Genomic DNA, 20,684 nt, shown 5'->3' with positions numbered 1-20,684 from the left:
GAGCGCGAGGTGTCTAACAGGACTCACCCCCAAATATTCATTCCACTGAGGATGTTTTGCTGAAGGCATTGCACTTGAGCAAATCAAGTGTGCTTTCCCTTCACATCAATCTGCTCTTCATCCCCTGGTTGGTTTTATTCTATACAGATGAGCAGAGATGGAAAGAAAGGCTATTTAACAGGAGCCCTCTGGCTAACCATGGAACGACCTGGGTGGCACTGAATGAGAGCCCACTGCCACAGCAACACTAACGAGCTGTACCACCGTCATATCAAAAAGAGAAAGGGAGAGTTCCTAAATACTGCTGCACCCTTTCTCCAAATAAGAATGCCTTTGCTCTGAGAAGGGGTGAGATGCTAGGATTATGCCTCCGGCCTGGAGATTGCTGGAATCTGTATTTGGAATAAAGCACTGTTTGAAAAGTTCTCCATTAGTTAAGTGAATTTTTAATCTAATTCAACCTTAAAGAAAATAGCTAGCTACTACTCTGTGATTATTTGTTTGGGGGGCAAAAAAAAAAAAAAAAAGGATAAAGAAATCTTACGAGAAAACCTCACATTTCTTGCATAGACATTTATTAAAATTACGTTATGACACCTTAAGCAAAGAGAGTTAGCTTGACACCATAACCAGCTGATACTGTTTTTTCCTTGGGATTTGAAAAGAGAAAAGGGATGTTGGTTTTGTGTGGTCCTGATTCTCCTACCAGGTATTAGGTTAACTGGAAATCTTAGAAATGCACTTACTGTATTTATCTGGTTATGGGAAAATCCAGGGCAGATCCACTTGGTAGCCCCCAGTCATGTATCCTAAAGGGAAAAGGAGGGGGGCAGATTTAGCTGTTTAGCTTGAGGCCCAGTAGTTTCTATGAGTTTTTTCCCATGGTAACCACAATTTTAGTATTGGTTACTAGGGTTACTCTATCCTATCCCTCACAAATAGAACTAGTGGATGAGGGAGAAAAGCTAAACAAGTTTCCAAACCTATCTCACCAACACCTCCTTAAGCCTAAAGGCAGAATCACTGAATTATTTAAATCCAGAGATAAAGGAGGACTTTGAGATGATCCACTTAAAAATTTCGGACCTGAGGAAATACTGTAGGCTAGGAGAGAAAAAAGTAACCTGAACAGGGCTTGCCTGGTGGCTCAGTGGTTGGGAGTCCGCCTGCCGATGCAGGGGACACGGGTTCGTGCCCTGATCTGGGAAGATCCCACATGCCGCGGAGCGGCTGGGCCCGTGAGCCATGGCTGCTGAGCCTGCGCGTCCAGAGCCTGTGCTCCGCGACGGGAGAGGCCACAACAGTGAGAGGCCTGTGTCCCGAAAGAAAAAAAAAGTTACCTGAACAAAGTCACAAAAGTCAAAAAGTTTTAAACCTGAAAATGGGGGGTGGGGGGTTAGGAGGGGCATAAATAACTCTGTGTTTTTTTTAATCTCTTTCCATTTTTTTGGTTGTCTTACTCTTAAATTTTTATTCTCTCCCTATAGGAAGAGGGCAGAGTCTGATTCTAGAAAGAGCAGCATACCAAACAGTAAGGAGGTCCCTTCACACCATCCAACAGACCCAGTAGAACTGAGGCGCCTTAATTTCCAAACACCAGGTAAGAGGCATGACTCCTCTTGTCCATAACACAGTGTTTACTGAAAGTTTTATAGCCCCGTTGATATCGCCTTGAGAGGTGAATAGATCACTTTATTTCAAACAATTCTTTGTCCTCCTCTTTTACTCTACTATTTTTGAGACTCACCAAAACATATGTCTTGAAAGGAAATTGCATTCTTTGTGTAAATCTGAAGTGGGGTGGAAAAAAGGAAAAAAAAATTTCCCTTCAAATTTTGGAAAAACTATACTCTTAAGAATATCTACCGGGGGCTTCCCTGGTGGCGCAGTGGTTGAGAGTCCGCCTGCCGATGCAGGGGACACGGGTTCGTGCCCCGGTCCGGGAAGATCCCACATGCCGCGGAGCGGCTGGGCCCGTGAGCCCTGGCCGCTGGGCCTGCGCGTCCGGAGCCTGTGCTCCGCAAACGGAGAGGCCACAACGGTGAGAGGCCCGTGTACCGCAAAAAAATAAATACATAAAAGAATATCTACCATTTTTATGGGCTTAGCATGGTTGATTATTTTCCATGACACCTATCTGGAAAGAAGAATTCAGTTTCTCATCTTATAAAGCAAATGAATGGATGGATGGATGGATGTTACCTCATCCATCCCATTGGGAAAGAATACATTTTTTTCTCGATTCCCCTATTAATTTGTGTCTGTGTTACTCTGAAAGAAAGGGGAAGGGAGGGAGAAAAACAAAATGAGGAAAAAATTTGTATCTTTTAAAATATTACCGAAACTAAATCTCACTGACCAATTTAGCTTTCTTACTGGGGAGACACACTAAGTGACTGAGGATAAGAAAAACATGTCTGTTTCTTAAATCGAAGACCATTAACTGCTTCAACAGAGGAAAAATATTATTCCTGCTGAGGGGCATTTTGTACAGTATTGTTAATTCAAGGCTAGCTCTATTTTACTTTCTTTCACCTAAATCTTACTTATGCCAAATAACAAAGAGTAGAGAGAGGTAAAAACATAAAACTGAGTGGCACTGTCTTAATACCTAATGATACTGGACAAAATTAAAGAGCTGATCTAAGCAGTCTAGTTGATTAAAATTTGATGGTAGTATTGCACCCCAAATTGTTTGAAAGTTTTTTTGTGTGTCAATGGATATTCTATTCACAGTATGGTACACCACAGATTTTATTAAACTACACCTTTGCAATGAATTGCTTTGAATTGAAAATACACAGTTTATTGTGTTTAGCGTATTTTTTATCTTACATGTAGATATGTCATAGTAACTAGAAACTATTCAGTTAAAAGAAATGCCTGGCATTTTTTAATGTGGCTATACAGGTCATCATAGAAGTGGGTTGTTTTTTAAAATTCTATCTCAAATGAGGTTTGTTCTTTAAAAAGCAAAAGATATACCTTCATCAGCATAAAAAGTAAAAGAAAATTTTCACATGGCCGAAAATCTCCCATCTGGGAATTAATTTAAAAGGCTGAGTATAAAGGCGATGGTAGCCCCAAAAGAAGAGAGCCAGTGGGAGTGCTATCCCTCACCACCCCCAGCGCCATCAGAGAATGTTTCCAGGCATAAACACATGAATGGCGACTGTGTAGAAAGGATTATTAGCAGAGTGCTGGTGGCTGCAGGTAGGGAAATATAAATGCCTTTAACCAAGACACCTCCACGTTCAAGAATTCTATAAAGAATCTAATTTCCCCAATGTATGTGGGAATATGAGATCCATTTATAGAGAGAACCTGCTAAATTCCATATAAGTCACTGGAAAGGAGAATGAAGGTTACAACTGAAGTGACATTGCTTATATCACCCATGACTTTACCAAATTAAAATGGGGACCTAGGTATATAAGAAGGTATCAGTTAACTAAGATTAGACTTCTCACCTCAAATGGATAGTAGAATAAAGTAGACAAACAGTAAAAAGGAGAGAGGATTTAGTAGAGGAAGAGAATAGAACAGGAGAAATTGTCCCAAGATCCTTGCACATCTGTTCACTGAGGCAGCATTATGTTGTACTCAGGTAAGCAGTCTGCTTAAGCCTGATTTGTTGAAATAGTCTACGTACCTCCCAAGCTCTGTGATGTGGCCTGCTGTCCTGAAAATGTGACCAGTGTACACAGAAAATTGTACCTAGCTGTCAATGTGAAATTCCTAGAAACGTTACAGTTTTCTTCAGCCAGGATGGATTCCAGCCAGTGGCTATGAATTTCCTCAATTACTTGCCAACGGGATGAGAGCAGAAGTTGGGATTGTTAACCAAGTAACTGTATTGTGCTATTTCTTCCTCCCTGATTCACGAATAACCAAGGGCTTTCCTGGATGATGAAATAAAATGATCCTTTTATTCTAAAGCACCTTTCTTAGGTGTTGCACAGGAAACAATTTTAATTTTTACTTATTTTTTTGGATTTTAAACCATTTGCCCTTCCCTTTTTGAAATGTGCTTTTATATACAGCATACCTTTGGGGATATAATTATCCACAAACATTACAAAATTTGACAGTGTTTCTTAATGGTGTGCATAAGTAGGGAATTAAGAATCCAGGATTTTCAATGGAATCAGAAACCTGTGATTTATATAACCAGCCCCTAGCACAGAACTTGTTCATGAAAGCAAATTGATTTCCACTTCTGATGGGTCTGTTGTAGATGACAAAATGTCAAACTAACATTATCACTTGAAATTCAGTAGGTCTTTCAGAAGGTAAAGGAAACATATTGCTTAGTTCACTGATTCTTAGTTCTACTTTCCTTTAAGGATATTCACCTGTGACTGAAATATCTGTTTACATTTTAAGTTACTTATTCTTGTTGGAGAGTCTAGGTTTAAAGAGCCAGACTTTTTTTCCCCAAATTCTGCTTCATATTTAAAAGATACTGAAACATACATTTTAAATTTCATATAAATACAGTATTCTGACATTAAGTACTTCAAAGAATTTTTTCCTTAATTGCAGTGCACATCTGTCTCTCGGTCAGGGAAAGGAAAAGGAGAATTTTGTCCCTTGCCGCTCAGCTAAGGCACAAAGTGAAGACGGAGAAATCTGTTCTTTTCCCAATAACCATCTTTGTGAGGCTGTGGGGTGTGGAGAGAAACATTGCTTTAGCACACTTACCAAATCTGGGGTGATAAGTCCCTCTGTTTGTGAAACGCTGTATTCAAGCAACTGAACAGGACAAGGAAGGCTCATGCTTTCCCAATTAAAAGCAGGTACCTATGCTTGTAGGTATTTTCCACGAATATATTTATCTGTCTGTTAAGGTTCAGATGGCAGTATACAGCCAGGTTGTATTTGCAAGAACCTGAACTACCTAATCTCTTAGGAGAGTATGGTTTACAACATTGAGTCGTCAGTTATTGGTGTGTGGGGACAGTCAGAACTGGTGTGGAATATGTCAGTTGAAGTAGCATTGCTGTGTCACCAATGATTTAGCAATGTAAAATCGAGAGCTAGGTGTAGAAGGGATCATAAGAAGGGATCATTTAGCTAAGGTGAGACTTATCACCTCAAGTGGGTAATGGAATAAAATGGACAAGATGAGTAAATGAGAGAGGAGATGTAGTAGAAGAATTTTCTAGAATTATTAACTGCTCATCAATGTTTTACAAGCCTTTAAGATCTGTGGAGGAAGGGAAGAAAAGATTCACTTACAAAAGATGTTTTTAGTGAAGCTTCTATTCAGCCTTACACATTTTTGTAGACAGTGGGAACTGGGTATGTGTTAGGATGGCTGAGAGATGAGTTACATGTTGAACAAAAGTGAACTCTTTTTGTTGGGAGGAAACTTTTCTTTTTTTCTGTTAAAAAAATTTCCAAGTCATTTTATAATCCTTCCCATCAACATTTCTTAATTATGTTTATTGAGGAAATTTTTTTAAATAGAAAATAAGCTTGTTAACAATTGTTACACGTAGATTATGGCTATACAGTTGTGCATTATATTATTTACATTTTGTGTGTGTTTGAAAAGTTTCAGCAGTTGTAAAAGGCAAAAAAAAAAACACTTAAAAAAGAAAAATTACTCTTCATCTCACCACTTATTTTTCTTCTTTTGAAATATTTAAAATAAAAAGTAAACGATTTCCTATAACTACTCCAATTTGACCCTCCAGAAATATCTACCATATAGAGCTCCATGCATATCCTTCCAGAATTTTTAATATGTATATACACTTCTTTAAATGATAAAATATATAGCAGGTATATAGACAGATGCATATACATGAAATTTCCTGTTTTACCATTTAACTGCATAAAAATAGACCTGTTTCCAAGTTACTGTATTAGGTTTTGCCTCCTTTTTAACAGGTGAGAGTATTGATGCTGTTCTGTTCTACAGAGGTCACAAAATAAATGAACTCAATCCTCATTAATGGATGCTCAGTTATTTCCCGTATTTTGCTCTTACAAATAATACTGTAATGAGCAGCACTGAGCCCAGATCTTTTCACATCTTGTTGTTATTTCTGTATGATAAGACACCTGGAAGTGTCATGGCAGAGTCCTAGGGTAGGCACATTTACCGTTTTGATAGAGACTGACAATTACAAATATTTTGGAAGTATTGTAAAAAAGCTTTCACGGACCGAGTAGCCCCTCTGGGCAGTGGCCTCTAGAATTGCACAGAATGACTAAGATAAATATACTACTGTCAAAAGATGGTGATTTATCAGAAAACCAAAGAAATGACTGATACGTGTTCCGATTTCTACTTTTTCCAGCAAAGCAAATTTAGAAGTTCAGCATCTTAAAGAAATAAGCTTTTTCTCTAGTATAAAAAGAGGAGTAAAGGAACATATAACTAATCGCATCATATGGTACACTAGTCGCCACCTTTCTTGGTGCCTGCAAACTTCTCCCCAAGGACCAACCCGCTTTGGTTGGTCCAAAGTTTTTAGAATTTTCTTTTCCTGTAAAATTCTTTCTCCCAGTATCTGTACCCCTTCCTCAGAATCCTCCCTTCCCCCACCAAAAAAAAAAAATTTTTTTTTTCAAACAAAAACAAAACTCTACTGTTAGGGGCTTCCCTGGTGGCACAGTGGTTAAGAATCCGCCTGCCAGTGCAGGGGACACGAGTTCAAGCCCTGGTCCGGGAAGATCCCACATGCTGCGGAGCAACTAAGCCCACCCATGTGCCACAACTACTGAGCCTGTGCTCTAGAGCCTGCAAGCCACAACTGCTGAGCCTACATGCCACAACTACTGAAGCTCATGTGCCTAGAGCCCATGCTCCACAAGAGAAGCCACTGCAATGAGAAGCCCATGCACCGCAATGAAGAGTACCCCCGCTCACTGCAACTAGAGAAAGCCCGCATGCAGCAACAAAGACCCAATACAGCCAAAAATAAATTTATAAAAACAAAACAAAACAAAACAAAAACTCTAGTATTTGTACTTGCACCTTTTAGGAAAAGATATTAAAAAATAGATGATCAGATGTTACAACATAAAAGCCTCCTTTTCATTTTGTGGATGACCTTAATATGTTTTGCCCTAAAGCATACATGGATGGTAGGAGATTGATGGGCTGTGAAAAACAAACTCATAAAAAGTTAACGTATCAGAAATAGCAGTATCAGCAGCAGAAATGTCTGCACAGCAACTGAGTGGTTTTGAAAGCTCTTGAGACATGTCTTCTGATGCATTAGTAGTATTAAGTGGATCAGGGCTAACAAGATCCATCTTTACATATATCTCCTTATATTCATATTTTGTATCGTAGGAAACTAAGCCATATGATCTAGATTAAGAACACCAGATGTATTCTTTTTATCTTATATTTCAGAAACATTGGTTCATTGAATCTATGGTATATAAATGGTTATATTTCTGATATAAAGAAACATAGTTTGCTCAAATTCTTCAGTTTGAGAAATCCCACATAAAAATGACTTTTAATTATGCCATATGGTGCTTACCTGAAGAAGCACTCTTGTAGTATCTTTCCCTTAATGATGATCCTTAAGTCAAACTGTCACTGTTGTACCAACATGCAATTATACCTTACAAATCAATCTTCTCGTTTGTCTTTAATTTACCATTCATTCGTGAGGCACATTGTAAACATAGAGTATTTGTAGTTATTCAGGTTAGGCTAAGTAGTACATATTATGTTAAAAGCTGAAAAATATTTTATAAACTAAGTTGCTATGATTTATTAAGTCAGGTAGGTATACTTCTGATTTGATGAACAAATTAACTTCTCCCTGTTCCATGACCACAACCTTTTTTTCAGCCTTTATCACAATTTGTTGGAAAGGAAAACCATGAAGAGAGTATTACTGCATTATCACACATAAATATTATCAGGAAAAATCATCTAAAAGATGTCCCACCACTCTTAGTGACCTCAAAAGCTCCACTTAACAAAATTGTCATAAAGTTGTAAAGTGCCTGTTGGCATTTAATACAAGGTTAAAACATATGGCAAGAATTTGATAAACATTTCTCCACAGATAAAAAAGTCATTTGAAACTTACTGTGGGTTAGATTACTGACCAAGTAAAATAGAACATTTGAAAAGCAAAAACATGGGAAATTAGGGTTTAAAAAAAAAAAAAAATTTCTGCTGAATAGCACTACAGTTTTTAACATGAACTAAAGGTATACATTCAAAATATTTTCATGGAAGCTCACAAAGTTTTGGTAAGAAGTGACTAAACAATGCAGGTGTGTGTATAAAGTGCCCTTTACTTGTTCCCCACCAGTCACACAGGCATACCTTCTAAATGAAGCTAGTTCGTCACAAACTGAGGGTAGTTTATGTTCCTTTGTTACTGAATAAGTAGCCCGAACAGTTTCACAAGCCCATATCGATGTACATGGCACCACTCTCCCTGGCGTGTTCAATGATTTAAGAGACAGCATAGCGTAATGAGAAGTTGCCTAAATGAGAATTGACAAGGTCCGGGATCAGATTCCCCACATAGCCATAGTTTTACTGATAATGATGACCTTGATCAAGTCCTTTTACCCCTCTGAGCTTCACTTTCCTTACTAGTGGAATTAATGCGAGAGGGGAGGGGAGGATAGATGAACCCACAGAGAGTGAATCATGCGAGAAGTATACACTGTCCCGCTCCCCCGCCCCCGCCAGTGTCTCTCCCAGTGCCTGTGGACACAAACATGCTTCCTGTCACTCTCAACCTTCTTTGATTTTAACTCACACAACAAAGGAACAGTTTGCTCTTCTAAAACAGAGATCACAATCTTGTTAGCCAAATGTGGCCTCCAAAGGTCTTTTCTTTGACCCCTACTGGATTTCAACAAAATTTTGAGTCAGTAGTGAAAACAGAGGAAAGTCACGTAATTATCTGGGTTTTCAGTTGCTGTTGAGAGCCTGAGACGCCTCACCCTCTTGGCTCTGTAGTACTACCTGGAAAGATATCTGCTAGAGCTTTGCACCCTTCTAGAAGTTCTCCACGGTCTACACCAGCCCTAAGGATGGCCCTGACATTGAGACAGAGTTCAGTTGCCATTCATCTAAAGCTTATTATTATTACTTTTTTAAAAAATAGAGAAATATTTCTCTTTCCTGAGACGCCACTGAAAGTAGAGAAATGAAAGACAGCTTGTTGCACAAAAGGCTCCTTGTTGCACAGAAATGGGGAGGAGTATATTACTTGTGAAAGTGTTTACTGTTCAGTACCTGGTTATGTTTAACCATTTACCTAACCGACCTGGCCCCTTGAGCCACTGAAAACCTTGACCCCTGCTTGAGGAGATCGTAACTTCCATCCTAGAAATAAAACAGTAAAGATGCCAAAACCACTTAAGATTTTGTTGTTGACTAGATAGGCTAAAATATACAGGTCACTTAACTTTTCTAGACTTCAGAGCCCTCTTGTATAAAATGAAAAAGCTGGACTAAGTAATCTCTAAGGCACCTCTCAGCTTACAATGCCACGATTTTAAAGTTTTACATCTTATAAGGAAGCCACCATGCAGTTACTGTCACAAATATTTACCCTGTTAAAAGTAGCCATCGGGCTTCCCTGGTGGCGCAGTGGTTCAGAGTCCACCTGCCGATGCAGGGGACACGGGTTCGTGCCCCGGTCCGGGAGGATCCCACATGCCACGGAGCGGCTGGGCCCGTGAGCCATGGTCGCTGAGCCTGTGCGACTGGAGCCTGTGCTCCGCAACGGGAGAGGCCACAACAGTGAGAGGCCCGCGTACCACCAAAAAAAAAAAAAAAAAAAAAAAAAAGTAGGCATCATGTTTTCTCCTCCAACCTAAGGCAGATTTCAGTGACTACCTCTGTCATTTTCCATGTTGACAGTGTATATTGTGGTATCATAGCTTCAGAATGAAAACTCTGCTCAGATGCAACGTGTGCCTTTAAAATGCATTTATGTTGTGCATTTGTAGCTTTGAACTGATGAGGTTGTGACCCTGGCAAGCCCTCATCAGCTGTGAGCTGCACTTCAAGTTCTTGTTAATAATAGCTAAAGCACTAAAGCTCGCTAATGGAGACTTAGAGCAGGTTCAAGGGTATCACCAGGAGAAAGCTGATCTCATTCTCATAAACTCTGATTCTTGAACGAAAAAAATAAAGTTACAGCCCCCTGCCCCCATCAGAAATTCCCAAAGGACTGAGACTCATTACCGGGGAACTTTAAAAATATCAATGTCTGGCTCCCATACCCAGCTATTCTGAGTTAATTGGTCAGGTGTGCAGCCTGGAAAGAAGGAATTTTAAAACACCTCAAATTGCGCTATTGTGAAAACACTGTTGTAATAAAACGTTGATTCACAGACTGTGAGCAAAGCCAGCTTGCCAGACAAAAGATTGAAAAGAGACCACAGTGAGGTCAAATTCATAGTTTTCTTAGTGTGTGCTTTTTTATTCAGATTCTAGCATGCTTGATTATATCCTGTAATTTTTTTTTTTCCCCACGTTGGACAATGGAGAAGTTTGGGGAGAATTGTATAACACTATTTTGCAACAGACCCTTGGTGATTATTTTCTGATACGACCTAGAGTTTCATGTTAAATAATAAATGCTGGAGAAGATGTGGAGAAAAGGGAATCCTCCCACACTGTTGGTAGGAATGTAAATTGGTGCAGCCACTATGGATAAGAGTACGGAGGTTCCTTAAAAAAACAACTAAAAATAGAGTTACCCTATGATCCAGGAATGCCACTCCTGGGCATATACCCTGAGAAAACTCTAATTTGAAAAGACACATGCACCCCAGTGTTCACTGCAGCACTATTTACAATAGCCAAGACATGGAAGCAATCTAAATGTCCATCAGAAGATGAATGGATAAAGAAAATGTTGTATATATATCCAATAGAATACTACTCAGCCATAAAAAAGAATGAAATAATGCCATTTGCAGCAACATGGATGGACCTGGAGATTATCATACTAAGTGAAGTAAGTCAGAGAAAGACAACTATCATATCACTTACATGTGGAATCTAAAATATGATACAAATTAACTTCTTTACAAAAGAGAAATAGACTCATAGACATAGAAAACAAACTTAAGGTTACCAAAGGGGAAAAGATGGGGGGAGGGGTAAATTAGGAGTTTGGGATTAGCAGACACAAACTGCTGTATATAAAATAAATAAACAACAAGGTTCTACTGTATAGCACAGGGAATTACAGTCAATATCTTGTAATAAACCATAATGGAAAATAACATGAAAAAGAATATGTGTATGTATAACTGAATCATTTTGCTATATACCAGAAAATAACAGAACACTGTAAATCAACTACACTTCAATAAAAAATAAAATAATGAAAAGGAGTAAATAAATAAGAGTTTCATGTTGGAGGAGTTTCACCCCACGTTTATTCTTCAGCATAATTTTTCTGTTGACAGTTATTCATTTTGAATACATGATATAAGATCATAATTTGGTTAGCTAAAGAAAACTGTATTAAACTGAATTCAAAAAGTTGACAATTCAACTGCATATATTTTCTGTTTTGTAGAATGTAAATGCTCTCCACCCCTCAAAGAAAAGATAGTTACTTTTAGAACCTTTACATATGAACTACATCCACAAGACCCTTCTCTGCTCAGACATCCTATCTACTTGAGGAAGAAATGTGTTATAAAGAAGGAAGTGACTCCAGAATTTATCTAGCCCCACATTTTTATTTCACAGAAGAAGAAACTGATGTGCTTGATAACAAGAAGTTTGTCCCTATTAGTAGATGGCAGACCCAGAAGTAGAACTCATATTCAGTATACTAGTCCATGATTTCTTCTCCTGAACCATCAGATTCCCACAAAGCTTTCCTCCCCTTTCTGTGAAACATCCATTCTGCCATTTTTACTTGTCCTAGAACGTCAGTGCGATACTGTCAAGTCTTACATAATGATTCTTGAACGCCAGGATATCGTTGCATGTGATATATACATATCCTGAATTAGAATGTAATGGATCAGTGCAGGTTTCCTTGGATTTCTCTGTAATTAGCTTCCAAAGTAATACTTCCAGACCATGTGCCAGTGCATGCCAGAAGTAAATATGCTGATTGCGTCTTTGGTTGATTATGACGGTCTTCTACTGCTGTTATACTAATACTTTTCCCATCTCCAACTGGCTTTACTTTTTGCAGCTTTGAGCAGTAATTCAGTCCCCTACGCCTCCCTGATTGGCTCTGTGTCCTCCCTCTCTAGCCAAACCACCACTCAGTCCATATATGATAATAACTCTCTCCCACGATTCGCTCGAAAAGGTCTAAACATCTTTGTCTCTGTTATTTTCTCTGTTAAAGCACTGTAATGGATGTCCACATCATTCCATTTCCAGATAAACCTAGAGTCTCTTGTGCCTTTGCATTTCCACTCTTGTCATTGGGGGCGCCTCATCTGGATAAGATCACTTTAATTATTAGACCACCGTCACCTACCCTCTCCTTCCACAAAATGTAAATGAGTTCAATTCTACCATCTATAGGGAAAAGTTTCAGAAATGGGTTCCAACATTTATGTCCAAATGCATAATTATATCAGCAACAAAGAGTTTCTACTTCCAAGGTGACTCATTTTCATTGGATCTTCCATTAAGATTTTAGCTGACTGAAAACAGACTTTCATAGCCATGAACACTAAAATACCACCTATCACAGCACAGTGCTAAAATGATTGGAAGAAGCAAAATAGTTTTTTACCTGACTTACCAAACCATTGGTAATTCAGCATTTGAGACAAAGGAACTCACTGGGTGGCTTTCAATAACAGCACAATATCTAAAATACCCATAAAGTAATTACACATTGTGTTGACTTAGTGGTCACCATACCACAGCCTGACACCCTCCAAAGAGTCCCAGGGACGGCAGAATGTCAACATGGCTTCCAGTTTGAGCCCCTCCCTCATTCTTTTTCTACGTCAGAGGCTTCCCTGGGGGCATGCTAGTTCACGTTTTTCTAGTCAGCTGGAATCTGCATCTTTAAGACATGAGTCAGCAGTGCTCTCTCATGATGCTCTTGAAAAATTAATCAGAAGAAGTAACATGTAAATCACATGAAAAGTGAGAAACCATTGTACAGCACAGGAATCACCAAAATTGGTGGATTATTTTTACCAGAATCTATGAATCTAACATACCTTCAGCTGGCAGACTGAACTAAGATGTATCACCCACTGTCACTGCTTTCTTTCTTTTTCTACCTTCTTTTTCCTCTTCATCCTTTCACCATTTGCTCCCTTTCCTGCATTCATTTCCCATTAGTGGACAAAGATGTTCACACCTGAAGTGGATTGTAGGTTCGCTGGGGGTTAAATAACGGGGGCTTGGGGCAAAATACCACAAAGCTGTCAGTGTGGCCATCAATAAATGTCCAGGAGAAGGCTGCAACCCAATCTCTACAATCTGCTACGAGTGAAAACATTTTTGAAACTCAGTTTGGTGCCTGATTTTGTCATCAGTGATTATTGTCTGTGAGCTGTGGTGCATGTCCTTCTTTGTGTCCATGTATGCATGTGAATGTCAGTCACCTACAGGTTTGTGAAGTATTAAAGCGATCTTAATCTAGTCACAGTGTATAGTGGATCCTGTAAAAACCTGCAGCATTTTTATTAGTCCTTTTAAAAAGTATATCAGACTATCCATTTCATTTTTTTTTTTTTAACAAATTCATTCTGTTTTATTTTATTTACACCATCATTTCCTTTGCAGGTTCAGATGATTCCGGTTACCCTGGTAACCTTCATTCTTCAAGTTAGTTTTCCTTGATTATGCATAAGTCACTTTATGTTTCCTATCAAGCTATTACGCTTTTCCTTTTAGGGCTTTCTCAGTATATTTTCTTAGTTCACTTTACACCATTTAATTCCACACAGTTTCCATTTCACACAGTGCAGGAGAAGGAGTTTGAAATGACATAACAGTCATTACTCAAAGCAGAAGTTGACATCAAGCCTGACTGTCAGTTTTCTCCACGAGCTAACTGCATTGATTCATAGCACAATAACGCTTTCTTTCACACTAGGAGTGTTAGTTTGGGGATTACGCTTGGTAGCTTTTCATTTGGCTACAAAATTCATCCTTCCAGAGCATGTCCTGCTTTGAGTAACCAAACTATCTGCCTGCTTCCTCACATGAAACATCTTTACTACTCACATATTTTCAGGCCATTTCTAACTATAGTATTCTCTATATTTTGGAATAGTTAGCTTCATTCGTTTTCAAATGTCTTTATTCTTTCCTTTTAATAGGTATGGCTAGCCATCCTCCAATACCTATCTTGGAACTCGCAGATCACATTGAAAGGTTAAAAGCAAATGACAACTTGAAGTTTTCCCAGGAATATGAGGTAATTAAGTGTGTTTCTACTTGACAGTATTTTCAAGAATTGCCCCCCTCTTCTTTTTGACCATATTCTTAAAAACTAACTTCATCAGTTCTTTTTCCTTTAAATATGACTCAGCATCCGATATAAAAGTTTATAACAAATAGCCAACCTAAAAGTATCTGTATAATTAATGTGGTAGTTGTACTCTGAAAGGTGTTGAATTATTTATATGCGTTTGGTGTTACTTAATGAGGTTGATTTATCTTCGCTGATTTCAAGTTCATAGACTATACTGAATGTATAAGCTTCCCAGTATACCAAAGGGGTGCCGAATACACTGATTTACGGTCAGAGGCTCACTGAAAAAGAAATTACACGGAATAAGCAGATTTCCCAGTACTCTTTTTCAGTTTTACATGGCCTGAAAACTGTAATTATTAAGTACATACACATGATTTTACCATTCAGTCTAAATAATATTAGGGCTAATACTAAGATAGTAATATGTTCGCAGAAAGCTGCCTGTGTTTGAAGCAATGGTGAACTTAATGGTATCTTAAATTTTCAGAATGCTTGAAGGTTTTGTGTGAATCCTTGATGAACGTGAATAAAAAATTGTTGTTTATGTCTGGGTATTTGGATATTGTGGCATTTATCAAGCAGAAAGTTGTAAAACTGGATATTTATGGTATTTCTCAGAAACCGGGACCCATAGTGAAACCAGTCCACGGATTATTCATAACTAAATGATCATTTATCTTTTAGATCAAGTTTAACTTAGCGTAAGATTAACATGTCCAACTAAAGTCTTCTAATTGTGCCAAATAACAAAACTGTTTGGAACAGTTCAAATTCTACCATAAAGAGTTTCTGATTTACTTAACGGGAGTCTTAAAACACATCCTTGTTACATCCCTTGGTTTCTGCTTTATCAACCTGAAATGAGGCTGATGGACTAGACACCTCTCAGTCCCTAGCAGCTCTAACATTTTGCCCTGTCATATTCGGGTAGAAAACCGTAAGAGGAGCCCTAACCTCAAGTGGCTAGAGGGATATCAACTATGTGAAGAAGCTCCATGTAAGAGAACGTGGCGCAGTGGTGCCTGCGGCAGTCTGGATATTTGCATGGACTTTCTAAAGTCTTTAAACATTTCAGATTTTGATTATTTAAATTATTGTGCTGGCTAAGCAAAACCTATCTGTAGCCCCGTGTACCTTCTGCACCTTCAAGAGCTGGTAACCTTTTATGCAGTTTACACACTCCAGCATCTTTGTCGAATATTTGATAGAACGCAAAGGAGATTTTGTTTGTTTGCTCATTGGTTGAGTTACATTTTCCTGTATTCTGTTCTAAGCATTTAAGAGAACGTTTTCAATTTTAGGAAACACATTGGATTGTGAATTGTCTTTATTTTCTAAACGGGCTGCTTCTTATTTCTTTCCTGTTCTTCCTCTTAGTCATAAAGGCTCTTTATAAATTATGCAGTATTCTTTAAAATAGTTTCTGGTTTGAGGCTTGAGGCTGAAATTTGAGTTTTAAAAAGAAAACAAGGCATGTGATGAATGCCATTTGGGGCAACGTAAAAACTCTTAGCTGAGTGTGTTAGTTTTCACCAACCAGAATCTTTCACTCCTCCAACCTCCTCTTTATTGTTATCGTGAGTGTTGTTACTGTTATGCTTAGTGTTTCGTTGTGTGTGATATGATGGGTCACCAAAAAAAATAAAACTCGATAGCTCAACCTGTTAATAAGCTATTAATTGTCAATACCACTGACAGTATTTGCATCATTCAGGCAATCTCAGTTGTATGCGTTGACTACAATAACCGGCCTCCTTTAAATATGGAATTTCTCCAGAAATGCTACATGTAAAGACACACTAATGATACTCATTTAGCCATTAGATTAGAAGTGCTCCTTGAAAGTAGTTACGAACTGCATGCTGGCAGCATTCCCATTAAGAACTCCCCCAGTAGCCGTTGACATGATAGCCCACACTGACTACCATTTATCACAACGATGATCTGTGATTAAAGCTCCCTGGGCATGAATTGACTCTACGGTGCCTTAACAGCCATGAAGGGGATATTTAAGTGATGTATTCATCTGTGATAATATGATAAAGACCTCTACATAATATTTTAGGCCATAAGCAACACATTGAAAAAAAATTGTTTTTGCATATTATCTCCATATAAATTTGAATAGATTTTTCATTGGTTTTCAGTGAAGAAAATGGAGAAAACAAACACAAGTCATTCTTTTCAAACATGTAATTATTTTGGCATAATCACTATGGATTAATGTTTACTCAGACCTCTCAAGATGGGTAAAGCTAAATTTGTTACTTTGATTCTAAGACTAAAGCAGAAGTTCAAGGCATGAAACCTGTTTGCACTGATCCTGAGGTCAGGATAGGAGGAAGTAGGCTTAAATTATAGCACAGTATTATTAGATCATGTGAGAGACTTCCTTTACTGTAAAGAAAATTGGTCTCAGACATCGGATTCAATGACAGCTGGAAGAAGGAACCTGAGAAATTAGTATAACTGCATCCTGAAGGTCTTTACAATTACTTTAGGCTTTTATTTTCTGCAGTGCAACTGCCCAGTCCTACTAGAATTTAAGTCCAGAATTTGAGGATGGCATCTAGAATGCAGGGAACAAAGTCCTCCTTAAATGTGGCATCACTGTCAAAGACAGTACATCAGGCCGGTGAATGTTTAGACTGATTCATAATAGTTGTGTAGGTCTTGCCAAATAAACTCTTAGCCAATGCCTATATATGGATCATTTGGAAGCCTAATTAAAATCCAAATTCCTGGTCCGAACTTCAGAAACGCTGGTTCAGTAGTTCAGCCATGGCAATTAGAAATGCCCATTTTATTTCTTTTTCCCCAGTTTTATTGAGACATAATTGAAATTTAACATTGTATTAGTTTAAGTCATATGATATAATGATTTGATATATGTGTATATTGCAAAATGATTACCACAATAAATTTAGTTACAATCTATCACCTCATATAGCTACAAACTTTTTTTCTTGTGACAAGACCTCTTAAGATCTACTCTTAGCAACTTTCAAATATACATTATTGTTAACCATAGTCACCATGTTGTATATTACATCCCCAGGACTTATCTTATACAGTTAACCCTTGAACAGCATGGATTTGAACTGCACGAATCCACTTATACATGGATATTTTTCAATAGTAAATGCCAACTACAAATTGTACATGTATTAACTCCTGCATTGCTCAAGGGTCAACTGTAAAATGGAAGCTTTTGACCACCTTCACTCATTTCTGCCATCCTCCACCCGATGCCTCTGGCAACCACCAATCTGTTCTCTATTTCTAAAACAAAAATTTTTTTTTCAGATTCCACGTAAGTGAGGTCATACAGTATTTGTCTATCTGGCTTATTGCATTTAGCATGATGCCCATGCCCTCAAAGTCCATCCATGTTGTTACAAATGGCTGAATTTTCTTTAAGGTTGAATAATATTGTGTGTGTGTGTCACCCTCCAATCACACACACACACGACCCTCTGATCTTCATTTCACCATTTCCTAAGATGGCAAATATATCTGTGTATGAGATTTGTTTGACAGGCATCACAGTCAGCATTATCATTATCAACATCATATACAGGAATCCTATTTATATCAGATTGGCTATAAGTAACCACAGCCCCTAGAGTTTGCTTCATGGAAAATAAAGGGTCGTTTGTTTTATCTATTATCTATTATAAATGTATTGATTTATTTATATAGAGCCAAAGGCTACCCATGCAGGGATGCTTCAAGAGCTGTTATCTAGAGTGAGACAGAGAAACACAAATATCATTTGATATCACTTATATGTGGAATCTAAAAAACATTACAAATGAATTTATTTACAGAACAGAAACAAACGTAGAAAACTTATGCTTACCAAAGGGGAAGGAGGGGGGCCTAAATTAGAAGCTTAGGATTATCAGATACACACTACTATAAATAAAATAGATAAACAACAAGGTCCTACTGTATAGCACAGGGAACTATATTCAAATATCTTTTAATAATCTATATTGGAAACAAATCTATAAAAAGAATAGAGAGAGAGAGAGAGGGAACTGAATCACTTTGCTGTACACCAGAAACTAACACAACATTGTAAACCAACTATACTTCAAGAAAAAATTTTAAAAATTTAAAAAAGAACTGTTATCTGAAACTGGAGGACTGTAGAGATTTTCCAACACCCTCTCTGAAACTCTCATCTTTGTGTTTTTCCCTGGGCTGCTCTATTCTTTCCCCTGTACAGGCCAGCTTCTTCTGTTTCTCCCACCCACGTACAGAAAATATATCCTTTGATCATATTTTCTTTTACATAGAGTCCCCCTAAAGAAAGAGACAATTCTTCTTGTCAGTCAAATTCCAAATGCCAGAGAACAAACTCTAAACTTCAATTGACTCATTGGGTTGTGAAGACACACATTAGGACATAGCCGCTAACAGCCCATCCCTATATATCTGGTTCCTTCCTTGGATTGAAGAGAGCAAAGTTATTTCTGAGCTGGAGGAGGAACCAATAATTATCCACGATAGTGCCGTGGAAAAGCACCGTGCTAAGTGCTGAGAGGAATGTAAAACTTATAAGAAACCTTTATTTCCAGGATGTCTAGAAGGCAAACTTAGATATATACCCTGTGCCCCACCCCCAAAAAATACTAAGAAGACCATCTAGAAGCTAATCCTAAGTACTAAGGCAATGCTGTTGGGACTCAGTAAAGGTACTGAAGAAAAGGTAGTACTGAGAGTATAACTTGGAAGAACAGGAGTAAGAAGCATTTTGTCAGGTGGACAATGTACTTCAGGTACGTTATAGATTTTATACCTTTATTTTCTACGTTGAGAAAATAATCCCCCTTTTAAACAGTTACAACAGCAAATTTTCTTCCAGCTTCCTAACAGCTGACTTACAAATTACTTTTTGGACCACAGTCCATCCTGCCATGGCAGTTAGACAGACGTGAATAGTTATCAAACATCTAGTTTCAAATCTGTCATCACTAGCTCTTTTTAGTGGTATTATCTTAAACATATATATATATATATATATATATATATATACACACATATATATATATATATATTTTAAACTACTACTATATCCGGTATCTGGTAATAAACTATAATGGAAAGGAATCTGAAAAAGAATATATATATTCTTTGCCGTACACCAGGAAAACTAACACAACACTGTAAGTCAACTATACTTCAATTAAATAAATAAAATAAAATAAAACTCAACTACTCTGAAGATCAGTTTTTTTGTTGCAATCGGAGAAGGGCGAGAAGCTGTGGTTCACAGAAGGCCTATCAGAAGGATACCTTTGACCTATTTTGTTCCCACCACAAAGTCCGGTCCCAGTGTCTTTGCTGCCATCTGTGGGAAGTCTCTTATCTTTAATCTCAGCCCCCGTGTGTCTCCAGCATTTAGCATCCTAATGTGCTGAGAGTTTCTTCCTGTACTCATGGCAACACTCTCGCATCTCCAGTCCGTACAGTCGATAGTGAGTCTCTTATCTGAAACATTCCAGATAACAGTGCCCTGTCTTTCCATTTTAATGACAGCATGTATGTGGCACCTTTGTCTAATAAGCTAAAATCTTCACAATACTGGTAAGACAGGTAAAGGAAAAAGATATATTACTTCCTCATGAATAATGACATGTATCAAGACAGTGCTAAGATATATAGAGACATTAAAAAACATTGCTTCGATCCTATTTTTAAATGTTTAGAGCTGGAACAGACCTCAGAGATCATGTAGTTTAACCTTCTCATCTTAGAGGTAGGGAACAAGAGATTGAGAAAGGAGTGACTTGCTCAGGTTCACACACCTAGTATGAGGCTGAACCAATCCACAAATTCACGCCTTCTTGTTCTTAGAAGAACACCGTACCTTAACTCACCTGCTCTAGACACCAAAATATTTTACTGTTTGTTACTTACTACGTGTTGATTATAGAGTCCGGAAACCTAAGTCTTCAACTAGATCAATACTTATTCTAAAATTTTTTTGTGAAAATGTCATAGTAACCAATTTGCGTTGCATGATTTTCACTGGGAAAACCAGTAGTTTTTCTACGACGTGCTAAGGGCACATTTCTTTTCTCCATAGACAGTTTCTTCATTTCCACTGGTAAACGTTATATTTCTCTACAGAGGGACAAATTGTCTGTCATCAAAGCAATGACCACAAAAGAAAACATTTCTATTTTCCCTAGAAAAAGGCTCTCGACGTGTGTGTGCCAGGGTGCATTCACAGGC

The 20,684-nt window shown here is 38.0% G+C and overlaps 1 protein-coding gene across 1 annotated transcript in view; it reads left to right on the top strand.

Moving 5' to 3' along the window:
- LOC113620125 (receptor-type tyrosine-protein phosphatase delta) overlaps positions 1–20,684 on the top strand; it is a 194,647-nt gene that overhangs the window by 69,019 nt on the left and 104,944 nt on the right. The window contains exons 15-16 of the mRNA XM_027105857.1: positions 1,488–1,600; positions 14,281–14,378. Coding sequence (XP_026961658.1) covers positions 1,488–1,600; positions 14,281–14,378 — 211 coding nt within the window. The remainder of the gene's footprint in view (positions 1–1,487; positions 1,601–14,280; positions 14,379–20,684) is intronic.

This window comes from Aethalodelphis obliquidens, unplaced genomic scaffold, assembly GCF_003676395.1.
Source record: "Aethalodelphis obliquidens isolate GAN/ISIS:26980383/991018 unplaced genomic scaffold, ASM367639v1 scaffold7, whole genome shotgun sequence".
In the NCBI taxonomy this organism is placed as follows: domain Eukaryota; kingdom Metazoa; phylum Chordata; class Mammalia; order Artiodactyla; family Delphinidae; genus Aethalodelphis; species Aethalodelphis obliquidens.
Note: the sequence above shows the minus strand (reverse complement) of the source record. Positions and strands in the feature narration are given on the sequence as shown.